General features: G+C 46.0%; 1 protein-coding gene across 2 annotated transcripts; it reads left to right on the top strand.

Annotated features, from left to right (window-relative positions):
• The first annotated feature begins 8,360 nt into the window (after positions 1–8,360).
• LOC123942351 (histone H1.2-like) lies at positions 8,361–11,537 on the top strand. 2 transcript variants are annotated; one of them, XM_046006254.1, is made up of 2 exons: positions 8,361–9,238; positions 11,279–11,537. In XM_046006254.1, the coding sequence occupies exons 1-2, from the start codon at positions 8,601–8,603 to the stop codon at positions 11,406–11,408; spliced, it is 768 nt and encodes a 255-aa protein (XP_045862210.1). In that variant the 5' UTR covers positions 8,361–8,600; the 3' UTR covers positions 11,409–11,537. The 2 variants fall into 2 exon arrangements, 1 of the variants encoding a protein (XP_045862210.1); XR_006818401.1 differs by having other exon boundaries at positions 8,370–10,195; positions 11,279–11,414.
• The last annotated feature ends 429 nt before the right edge of the window (positions 11,538–11,966 follow it).

Here is an 11,966-nt window from a genome sequence, read left to right as displayed (position 1 = left end):
ACCCCAGAGGTCCTTGCAGCTGGCCTCCCTACTTTCTCGACTGTTCTGGGCCCTTACTCCAGTCTCACCGCTTCTCAATGCTGTCATCGTCACTTGTAAGTAATAATCATTTCTGTCCGTCAGGAGACTGTATATGAATGAGATTTGAAATCTGGGTAGTACAATGTCAACCCGAGGTTAATGATCAATGACTGTCGGGCACCCCAGAGGCCGCAGTCCCGCCGCGGGTCGTTTTAGTGTGGAGCGCCATCTAGTGTCCAGTCGCGCAAACAGCATCCTGCCTCCTACATTCCTCTGGGCAGGAAAGGGTTGAGGCCCAAGTCAACCTGTGTATTACACTGTTACCCTTCAACCACTCGACCAGCCCTGGACACTTCAAAGGTTAAGTGCATAACCTTTATAGTCAATTCTTTATCTAAAACTCTTTAAAGTTACTCGTTAGCAATCGGGTGTTCTGAAATCAATGAATTAATGTTCTGCATCTCAGGGGCATCTTTTGTGGGACTTGGAAGAACCTACACTTTCTCTTTCAATACGCGGTGCTTAATACGTTTATTATTACTCTTGTTTGGACTATCGTCGTGGTCATAACTGATACACTCACCCAGGAATCTCAGAATTCTTTCCCCAACGCAGCAGTCGAGGAGCCCGTTCCAGTGCTCATCTCTGCACAAGACTTTCCTCCTTCTCTGTGTGGTCGTTGCACTTTGAGAAGGAAAAGAAGGAATTGAGTATTTTAAAAGTTGTCCTTACAAGATTCGAGGCTTAACCTCCCCTCCTTCAGGCCCCTCTGACGGTCCTCTGAACAAACCAGTGTGGGCTTTTCCCTCGTTTCCCCTCCCGCAAACCTTTCCATCATCAGGGGGAGAGCCTGTCCTCCTCACTTTCTTATTCCCCGAACCCAGCATTGTGCGGGTCTTCTCTAAGGGGCTGCTGAGTTCTTCGTGAAATGAATGAATTATCCGGCGTGATGTCTCTGCGCCACTTAGGCAAGAGTCCTCGTCGCTCAATTTGTTCCTCTCGCGCTCTTTCCTGCCTGTGGACTTCCTGCAGGCTTAGGGCTTCCCAGGGACCCCCGGATCACCATCTGCCAAATGGGGATAGTAATTTCTGTTCACCAGAAGGGAAAAGAAAACTGTTAAGTGTATAATGAGACGTTAATAATTATTCAGAGAAAGGCCTGGAGAAATTGGAGTACACCGGCCTCTAGATAAGCGTTGGTTGGTTCGGAGCGCCACCTAGTGTCAACCAGGACCAACAGCACGATGTATTGTAAATTTGCTTCTGCGGGGAAAGTGAGAGGTCCAAAAGGGATGTACTTGGCGCGTGTGAAAAGGCCTTTTACCTAAAACTCACTAAACACGCTCGTAAGTAATAGTTGGGGTGTATTTTAATTTGTGCGCTTTATAGATTAAAAAGCAAGCCTTATCTTCGACTGTAGTTCAATCGGTATTTTTGTGTGTGCGCGAGTGTTGGGGACCTGGACTGTACGGCTATCCCAGGAGAAATCTAAATTCTCAATCTCCGTTTTCTTACTGATGAAATGATAATGGATGTAAAGGATGTATAGGACGGTGGTGAAGACAGAACGAAAATTGTGCATATAATTCCTGGTCCATACAGAATGTTCAGTTACTTGTCCTTATTAGTATTATCGACAGTCTTAAACCAACAGGGGCACGATTCTGCTGTGCTGTGGTTATAATAACATATGTGTGCTTTTAAACGTTATTTTTATTTAATATGTATATAAAAATTTTGTTCTTATAATGTGGTACTATTCTAGAGCTACATAATATTAACTTGTAAATTCATATAACAACCTATAATCAGGTGGTATTACTGACATTTATAGATGAGAAGAGTGAAACAGAGAGAAATTAATTAACTTGTCCAATGGTAAAGTTGAACTTAAACCCAGACATTTCGGCCTCTGAGGCAGTCATTTTGGTAAATATACTATGCCACCTCTGTCTTTTTCTTGGATTATTTTAGAAAAGAGGAAATATAAATGCCACTACTGTTAACCATGAAAAGTATAAGAAGTCTATGTATTAACTGAAGCATAGCTACAAATCCGTAGGTGAGCTGATGTCATAAGAATTTGGTCCCAACAAGGATTTCTGTTGAACTTAGGCGGGTTTGGTGAGTTTATTAGTAAAAAATGCAGGGTGATGGAATTCCTGGGTCCCTCTTATGTATCGGCTACACATAGTTCTCCCTGACAGCCATAGCTGTCAGTGAAAGTGCACACGCACCTGAGATGCAGAAGGTGGGGACTGGGTGACTGTGTGAGTGACATCATCTCTTCCCGTGGAGTTTTAGGCAAGGAGTGAGCTCCAAGAACAGCAATGAGGGCGGAGATTCTGTGTGACAGTGATGGTTCTGGGTTGTATGCTCGCCTACTACACACACACACACACACACACACACACACTCACACACACACAAAATTACATCATGTGCACACACCCACACTTATCTCTCTTCTCTGATGGTCCGGCTTCATCTCCTGTTAGAATTTCTCATCAAACTCTTCCTTGAGTTAACACCCAGTCATGTTACCATTCAGAGGCTTCCAGGAGCAACACACATAATTGGAAAGAGTGAACAAGCTTGTTCGATGGTCTCTTATCACCCTCTTCCAAATTAAGGAGAGTACCAACTTTCTCAGGGTCACTCCAAAACAGGAGAATCCCATGGTGGATGGATCTCATGGAAAGAAACCTCAAGTCAGAGGCAACTGTGTGTTCAGCCCCGTCTCAAGAACTGTATGCATGTGATCTAATTTAATTCTCACTATATTCCTGGGTCTGGGCGGGGTGAGGGGGGGAGGGCTTTCCCCTGGCCCAGAGGAGGAAATGGAAGTGGAAAGTCTGAGACTTAGCAGAGTCCCCCTGTTGCTGCGTGGAAGAATTGGGGTTGGAAACAATGTTTTTGCTCTGAAACTGCTATCTTCCCACCCTTTTGCACCATGAGCTCAGCTGTGTTCTCTACCTGCGGACAGCCTGACAAGCTTTGAGTTAGCCTGGGGCTGGCAGGGCTTCCAACGGGCTAGGGAATGCGGAAGGTTTTTTGAGTTGACCTTCCATCATTTATATATGCAATATATAACATATAAAATATAATATTCCATAATATTATATATGATATTCTATACTACACGTTATACATACAAATCTATAATATGCAGTATAAGTGAATATGTGCTATGTTAATTATATATATTTATAAACAATCTTGTGTTTAATGAAAACTACCAAGTAAATATAGACATACATTATTAAATTAATTTAACACTCAGTTTTAATTTCTAAAGTAGTTAATATGTCTATAATAGTAACCTGCTTTAATGAAATTTTGGGGGGCCTACTGGCTTTTAGAAATGTAAAGGGGTCCTAAAGTCTAGAAGTTTGAGAACCATGGCCGTAGGCTGAACTCGGACGTCTTATTTTCCCAACTGGATTGGTAAGGACTTGAAGGCAAAGGTGTAACCAGCACACGAACATCTTAATTTTTTTATTCTTCTGTTCTCTCCGTGGTTGGGGTCTTTCCGATGAGACTTATCGCCCAGTATGACAGTTACCCGGTCTGCGTCTGTCACCCAGTTGTAATTCCTTGAGAGGAGGCACTTTGCTGGGCTAATGTTTGTTTTTATGATCTCACCTGGTATCTTTTGCTTAACAGGTGCCCTGCACGTGCAGAGCTCATGCATGGCGTCCTGATGGGCTCGGAATAAAAAAAGCGGTAAAACATCTTAACAAATCTATCAAAACTTGTGTGTCCACGTTTCCTCCAAAATAACTACAGGGTAAGGCTCTATGCTTACAGCGATTAAGGCTACCGCCTAAAATATGTCTGCAGCTTGTGGATTATAATCACCTTTATTACGGGCCTTGACTGGGAAGCTATAAAAATGTATATATTCTCACTATTGATAAATCCTTTTCTTCTGAGGGTAGGTTTGACTTTTGAGACAGTTTAAAGTCATCTGAAGACAAGCTTAAAGAATAAGGGGGCTCTGGATGACCTTGCTTCTCGTCTCACTTATGTGGTTCTAGCGGAAATTTCAGAATGTTAGCCAAATACGTTTTGGAAAGTATTGCTCCCTTGGTGATATTCTCTATGTATTTATTAAGCTCCTCTTCTGCGCTGTACCATTATGTTCTCTGTCTATTTCCCCAATGTCTTTTAAGGATCTGTCAGGGAATAAACAGACAGAAACAGTGGTCTCCGCCCTTAAGGTGCCCACAGGCTGTGCTGGCTCAGGTCTGATTGCGTCATTGTTGGCCGTTTGCCTGCAGAGACTGGGTTATTTGTCAGGATGGTCCGTGGGGCTGAAAGAGTCAGTGAGCCTACAATCTTCTTTAGGCTGCAAATCTCCTGAAGCTCTTCTCTGTATACTTTTTCTCAGGCTGCCCTGTATCGTCAGCCTCACAATGGAGCAAAGCTGTAGCCCTGTACCCTCAAGCAAGGAGGCTAGTGGAGTGGCTGCTGTTATTAACCTCATCAGTTGGTGAGTCAGGAAGAAGCAGATTTGAATCGCTCCCAGTGGGAACCTGTAACAAGGTTCACGAGCGCCAGGTTAGCTACCCCGGAAGCAGACAGAACCCTACTCTGGCACGGTGCAAGGCTGATGCCCACACCTGCTCCAGCAACTCCTCTCATCGTCCTTGTGTATTTCACGCTGCTAAAGGCTCTCTCCCCGCCACGCTCTGTCCCGTGGCCATTACTGCCTTTTGGACGTGACATTCGGCTCTGCACATTTAATTTTGTTCACCAGCTTTCCAGACCTGATGAACACGAAAGAGAGTTAGCCAATCCATACTTTTCAGAATGTGTGTAAATACAAGAATACACAATTCATTGCATTGTGATATTTGTGTTGTCGGCTTATTGCTGGCTACCTTGAGGCCACCGATTTGAGTGGGAGGACCACACCCTTGACCTGAATTCTCCCTCGAAGCTGATTTTAGGAGGCTTTCTGTTGCTCACAGGCTTGTTCAATCTTATTTCAAAGCGCGAGACTCCATGACACACCTACCAGATCTAAGGTGACTTTAAAGCCGGCGGCCAAAAGTTTTACACCTTCCGGTTTTTAGCACGGTTTCTAAAGATTCTGATCTGGAGCACTTAGGACAAACCAACTAACAAAGTGGCAAAGTATAAGCTTCAAAAAGTTAAAAACACGCATCGCCTGGGCACCTGGGGGGCTCCGTCGGTTAAACATCTGCCTTCCGCTCAGGGCATGATCCTGGGTCCTGGGATGGAGCCCTGTGTGGGGCTCCTTGCTCGGCAGGGAGTCTCTTTCTCCCTGTCCCTGCCATTCCCCTTGTTTGTGCTCTCTCTCTCTCTCTCTGACAAATAAATAAATAAATAATAAATAAATAAAAGATTAAAAAGAAAAAAATCCCACACATAAAACCCACATGTCTCCTACAAGTACTATTTACAGCAGGCTCATGCATGGGGCAAATAATGATAAAAGTCATTAACAAGGAAGCCAGCAGGATGACAAAGTTAGGTCAAGGCAGGATACAGGAAAATGAAATACATATTCAGTCAGGAAAAGAAAAAAACGCAATCATTACTTTTAAGGTTATCTTTTCTACTGGAAAGAGTTCACTTGCCTCTCAACTGGACAAAACCCTTACTAACGTATCAGTCTTCTACAAGTGAATGCCAAATTTCACATACTCTGGGCCAAATCAAAGAGTAAACATGAAGTCACTTACCTTCTTGAAAGCCGGGCCATCCAGAATGATAACTAGTAGCCACATGTGGCCACTAGTGACTGGTGGCTAGTCTGAAATGGAATGTTCTACAAATGTAAAATACACTAGATTTGACAGACTTGCCATTTGATTTAGATTTTTTTTAAATTTTTTTTTTATTTTTTATTTATTTGACAGAGAGAGATCACAAGTAGATAGAGAGGCAGGCAGAGAGAGAGAGAGAGGTAAGCAGGCTCCCTGCTGAGCAGAGAGCCCGATGTGGGACTCGATCCCAGGACCCCGAGATCATGACCTGAGCCAAAGGCAGCGGCTTAACCCACTGAGCCACCCAGGCGCCCCTTGCCATTTGATTTAAAGAAAAGGAACATAAATTATTTTTTAAAATAGTGATTACATGTTGAAATGGCCAGAGTTTGGATAGACTGAGTGAAGCAGAATACATTATTAAAATGAAATTCACTTGTTTCTTTTTACTTTTGTCAGTGGGACTACCAGAAAACTTAAAATTACACATGTGACTCACATTCTGTTTTATTGTAGAACGTTGCCTTAGAGCATCAAATGACCCGGAAATGAACCCAGACAATTTTCTAATACAGCTCAGAAGGACAGAAAGAAATAGTTTTCCCTTGTTTTTAAGTTTTGGATAACTTTTCTCAACATAAGTTACAGGGATCTGGAGGCGGGTTACTTGTTTCTCTGCCTTCTGACCTATTCGATGCAGCCAGGAGGTTAGGAGCAAGACTGAGAGGCTGGTGTCCTAATGACTTGAGATCTGGACATCAGATTTGAATGCAGGGAGACGCGTTTTGATTGATTCAACCTGAGTGATCATATTAGAAAACTGAATCACAGTAATCAAACTGACACGTTGCTGACTTATAAACCGGGATGGGAAGTCCAGTGACCTGGCAATCAAGACTTTCCACTGTTGTTTTCCTGGTGGTTAAGCGCACTTAACTGAATTTCAGATGCTGTGGGGGGCCAGGGCGGGGTGGTGATGGGGTTGGGGAGGTTGGGGGGGTCTCATTGCACAGAGAATCAGAGCAAAGTGGCATGTTCTTATTTTGTTTTGTTATTTTGGTACCAAAGTATATTAGTGTGATAAAAGTACTTTAGTTGTTCAAACACTTTCAATAACTTCTTACAATTCTATACCCAGAGTCACAGTGAGGGATGGCAGGTCTAACGTAGTTTTCCATGGCTGGTAATTCATCCATCACTAATCTTATTAAGCTGTTAATTCCCAGAGGACATGATCAGTACTAGACACAATTTTAAATGTTGAACAAATATTGTTCAGTAAAACCCTTGAGTTATCTTTAGTCTAAAAGATGACTCATTTTTTTCTTCATCACTGAACTTAATTTGCAGTTCTTGATCACAATCTAAGGCAAACACCTTCAATACATATTTTCATTCGCTGTATATTTGAATGGGAATTTCTGGTAAGTTGTAATACTTCCTTTGCCCCTAAATACAAACATACAATTCTATTAAATACTTGAGTAGTAACGTTATTCAGCTCAAGAAAATTTGCAACTGCTGGCAACCAAAGGCTGAGAATTGAAATAACGAACCTTAAAGAAGTAAAGCAAACTTGAGAACAGAATATGTAAGACCTGCTTGGGGGGGAGGGGTGCCGAGAGAGGTGTTCTTATCAACAACAAAAAAATGGTGTAATAATTTATATGTTCCAGTACTTTCCCCCTGTTTCTATCTGAAATTTTGCCATCGGTTTTGCTCAACTTCAGATCTATAGTTCGCCTGATAAAAGTGTATCACATGAAAGTCATCCAGATCTCTGAATTCCCAGCTAGAGAGTGTCCTTCTATAGCATAACATGTCTTCAGATATTGTTACTGGAAGTAACCCAGAATTTTCATGGGCTAAAATTCATCCCTTTACTGGAGCATATAAAAATAATAAACGCTGGTTTTCTTTGAAAACAGATCATCTCAATGTTTATAGCTGCCAAGTCTATTGAGGATTTTTTTTTTTTTTGGCAAGCTTAGGGGGTCTCCCTTTTTCCCTCATTATCCCTATTCTTGAGGGTCAGACCCCCTGCCTTGCACAACCCAGAGGGGAACCTGAGACCTTTTGAAAAACTGCCCAATTTCTCGCCCTTGGAGAAGTGAAGAGTGCCCCGCCCCCATCTGTGAAAAGACGGATTTGAAAAAGAATTTCAATGTCTTCAAGTCTAAGATTTAAGTCTCTAACCCTCCACGACCCAGGACAGTCCCCAAGGCTTCTGGATCCCCTTTCTTCCAGCCCTAACTGCTTTGGACTGGCCCGGGAATCCTTGTCCCAGTCCACGGTTCTTGTGGGTCTGTGCGCAGAACTTACAGAGGACCTGTGTTACTTCCCTTGCGAAGAAACAGAATTATCGTGAAAACTTAGGTGGAAACCATTTCATTTTTGTATCCCAAAGAAGGGCAGCATGTGCCCAAGCACCCCTGGGAAAAAGAACTTTCAGGGGCAAAGGAGCGAACAGGTAATTTAGAAGAAAAACAGAAAGTGGTCTCCGACCGTCCTGGACTTCCCTGGGAGTTGGGGGAGTTGGGGGCGCCTGGACGCGTTGTCTTTGGGCTTGCGGAAAAAATAAATGGAGAGCACGAAGCCTGAGGCTTCTCGGATCCTTTCCTGACCAAAGTCGGGAGATTTGGTGCGGGGTATTTTAACATTTTCCCCTTTTTGTGAAGTGGAACAAACACAACTTGGGCGCACGGCGGCGGCTCGGAGCCTGCCAGCCAGGCGGGCGAGCGGAGCACCAATCAGCGCGCGCCTGCGCTCTATATATACGGCGGCCCGGCCGCGGCGCACCCACGGCGCTCTGCCACTTGTACCCAGTCCCAGATCCTCAGCATGTCGGAGACCGCTCCTGCCGCTCCCGCCGCCGCCCCCCCGGTGGAGAAGACCCCGGTGAAGAAGAAGGCGGCCAAGAAGCCCGCAGGGGCGCGCCGCAAGGCGTCCGGGCCCCCGGTGTCAGAGCTGATCATCAAGGCCGTCGCCGCGTCCAAAGAGCGCAGCGGCGTGTCCCTGGCGGCGCTCAAGAAGGCGCTGGCGGCCGCCGGCTACGACGTGGAGAAGAACAACAGCCGCATCAAGCTGGGCCTCAAGAGCCTGGTGAGCAAGGGCACTCTGGTGCAGACCAAGGGCACCGGCGCCTCGGGCTCCTTCAAGCTCAACAAGAAGGCGGCCTCCGGCGAGGCCAAGCCCAAGACCAAGAAGGCGGGCGCGGCCAAGCCCAAGAAGGCAGCCGGGGCGGCCAAGAAGCCTAAGAAGGCCGCGGGGGCCAGCGCCCCCAAGAAGAGCGCCAAGAAGACCCCCAAGAAGGCGAAGAAGCCCGCGGCGGCGGCTGTCGCCAAGAAAGTGGCCAAGAGTCCGAAGAAGGCCAAGGCTGCCAAGCCCAAGAAGGCGGCCAAGAGCCCAGCCAAGGCTGTGAAGCCCAAGACTGCCAAGCCCAAGGTTGCCAAGCCCAAGAAGGCTGCACCCAAAAAGAAGTAGGTTGTTGGACGTCTGCTTCTGAAACCCAAAAAGGCTCTTTTCAGAGCCACCACCATCTCCGAGAAAGAGCTGGGCATTCTCTGCGCGTCGTATTCCTTTTTCCCCTTGAACTTTCAGCTCTAGAAGAGGGTTGCGGGGGTGTGATTGGTAACTTTGGGCTTAAGGCCAACCGGAAAGGGGTGGGGGGTGGGGTTTCGGCGCGGCTGTGGGGCCTGTCCCCTGCTCTGCGGTGTCCCCGGTGGCCTCTCCCGCGGCGGTGCGGAAGCGCTGTCCCGAGGCGCGCACTCGTCCGCCAGCCCCGCCCCGCGCCGGGTACACCGAAAACAACCACAAATCAAGCCAGCCAGTTTGGCTTCAGGAATACCCCGATTGGGTTGGAAAGTCATTCAAAAGTCCCGCCCTGCGCGCGGGTTGGCCCACTCCTCCAGCCCGTGGTCTTCGTCGTGTGTTTTATTGGGTGGCGGCCGGCCTCGCGCGTAGTCTCGGTCTGTTTTGTTTCTGGTGGTTTGAACTGGGCCTTTCCGGTTGATAAACGTGTATCTGTTATTTCAGACACTTCCCATGGTTTGGGAAGTCAAGTGGGGGTGTCCGGGGGCAGTCCCCGGCCCGGGAGGAGGGGGTGCGGGCGCCTGCGTCCCGCGCTCTGGTGTGCAAGCCGGTGCGCCGCGGCCCCCAAGTACCTCGGCCGGACCACGCGCAGCGGCCGCGGCGACCCTGCCCCGGCGCACGGCCCGACCCGCGCCCTCCCGTGCCTCGCCTCGCCTACCTTTGGACACAGGTGTGATGGATTTCAGGGCATCCAGAACAGCTTTTCGTCGGCCATTTTGTCCTGGCAGCGGGTCCCCGAGCCTCACTTTAGGCAGACGCCAACTCCTAAAGCCGGAGACGTTTTAAACGCATTTCTGTGCGGCGGTCCCAAGTCCAGCAGTTTCGGCGCCAGGAACAAAATATGGGTAAACTGTTCGGAAACGTGTGCGGGGGGCGGGGGTGATGCCTAACGAAGGGCTTTCGTTTGTATTCACGGTGTTATCTGCGGGTTCCTTGATATTCATGGCGTTTCTTCCGGACAGAGTCCTAGTCCTGCTTCTATTCTGGCCAACACGGATTGTCTTAAGTTCCAGCAACAGGGGCTTCTGGGACCTGCCGCTCAGTTCTTCGTGCATTGCCACGATGACGGAACTAGCGGTTAATTAATCTAGATTTGTTCCCGCATTACTGGTAGCGATCACGGGTTTCATCCCTACCCGCACCGCCCCTCCCACGGAATGGGGACACTAGTGTCCGTTGTGCGTAGAACGACCTCCACTTTTAGGGCGCAGCGCGCGCGCGCACACGAAGACAATTTTCCCAATTTTCCATAAATTACACGAAGTAATTTTTGTGCTGTTAATTTCACATGTAAAACCATGGAGCCCTCTGTATTTTGTTGTAAGGTTTAATAAATGTACACAACCCTTCCATGTCTTCCCCCTGTCCCCTCCCTGCCCCACCCTCGTTTTGAGATGCCACCTTTATCAAAGGCTAAATTCCTTGGGTAGGTGGAATAATTCTTGGTTTTCTACTTTGTTCCTTTGGTCTCTGTCATTCCTCAAGTGTGATCACACGAAATATTGTTCACAGGACTGTTCAATTGTGAGAATACATGACCTATAGTAGGTATCAAAATAAAAATTGAATGTTTAATAAACTGAGGTGTTGTGATTAATAGCTTATAGAGCTCATTCCCTGTCCTTGCTCTTTCTCCGAATTTACTGGTTGTTCTAGTTTTTGTTAATTTTGTTTTTCCAAATGTAATTTAAGATGCTTCCTTCCACCTCTCCACCCCTCCATTATGCATAAAAAACCCTCAAAGCCCTATCAGTAGTTTCTTCAGGATGATGTTAAATTTACAAATTAATTTGGGGAGACAATGAATTTTTCCTATTCAAGAACATTTTTGTCCCCCCCCCTTTTTTTTCAAATATTTTGTACCTGTGGAGAATGTTTCAAATTTTCTCCAACTATATCTTCATGTTTCTTATTACCTTTATTCCCAGATATTTTGTCATCTTTCTACTGTTGAAATGTCAACCTGCGAGATTTGAGATTCCTCGAGGACCAGAATCCCATAAAGGGCACACTGAAGAAGATACCCAGTTCTGGAAGAGATCTATGCCTCTGAATTAACAGCCTCTAGAACAATGCCGTGTATAGCCACATAAAGAAAAAAGAAACAGGCGAAATCAGTGTTAATACCATAATTTAACGTAATGTATCCAAAATATTCTGATTCAACATAAAAGCAATGGAAAAATATTTATAAGATATTTCACATTCTTTTTTGCGTCTCATATTATGTCTTGGAAAACTCTATGCATACGGCACATCTCAGTTCCTGCTAACGTGTTTCAACAGCTCAGTTAACTATATGTGGCTCCTGGCAACCATATGAACAATGAAACTCTAGAATGCCCTCTGGTCCCAGATAATCCTGGTCTTCTCTAACCTGGTCTTTGGCTTAAAGCTTGCATGTCAGGGTGTCCATATATACTATCTTCTGCGCTTAAATTTTTGGTGAAGTGTCTGACCTTAAATGATGGTTGACTGGTCCACAGGGCACTGCGCCAAAATGAACCATCAACAATTGTCTTCCAAAAACTGGAATTGAGTTACAGAAACTGAGGTGAACTGATGTCCAGGGAACTGATTTCTTAGACACTTTCTAGGACAAAGAGAGAGGGCTGG

Source organism: Meles meles, chromosome 5 (genome assembly GCF_922984935.1).
Source record: "Meles meles chromosome 5, mMelMel3.1 paternal haplotype, whole genome shotgun sequence".
Taxonomy (NCBI): domain Eukaryota; kingdom Metazoa; phylum Chordata; class Mammalia; order Carnivora; family Mustelidae; genus Meles; species Meles meles.
Note: the sequence above shows the minus strand (reverse complement) of the source record. Positions and strands in the feature narration are given on the sequence as shown.

Bases quoted from the DNA above. Each gene is read 5' to 3' on its own strand.
- LOC123942351 (XM_046006254.1), top strand. From the start codon at position 8,601: ATGTCGGAGACCGCTCCTGCCGCTCCCGCCGCCGCCCCCCCGGTGGAG. The intron at 9,239-11,278 runs GTAGGTTGTTGG...CTTTATTCCCAG, and splicing joins AAGGCTGCACCCAAAAAGAA to ATATTTTGTCATCTTTCTAC.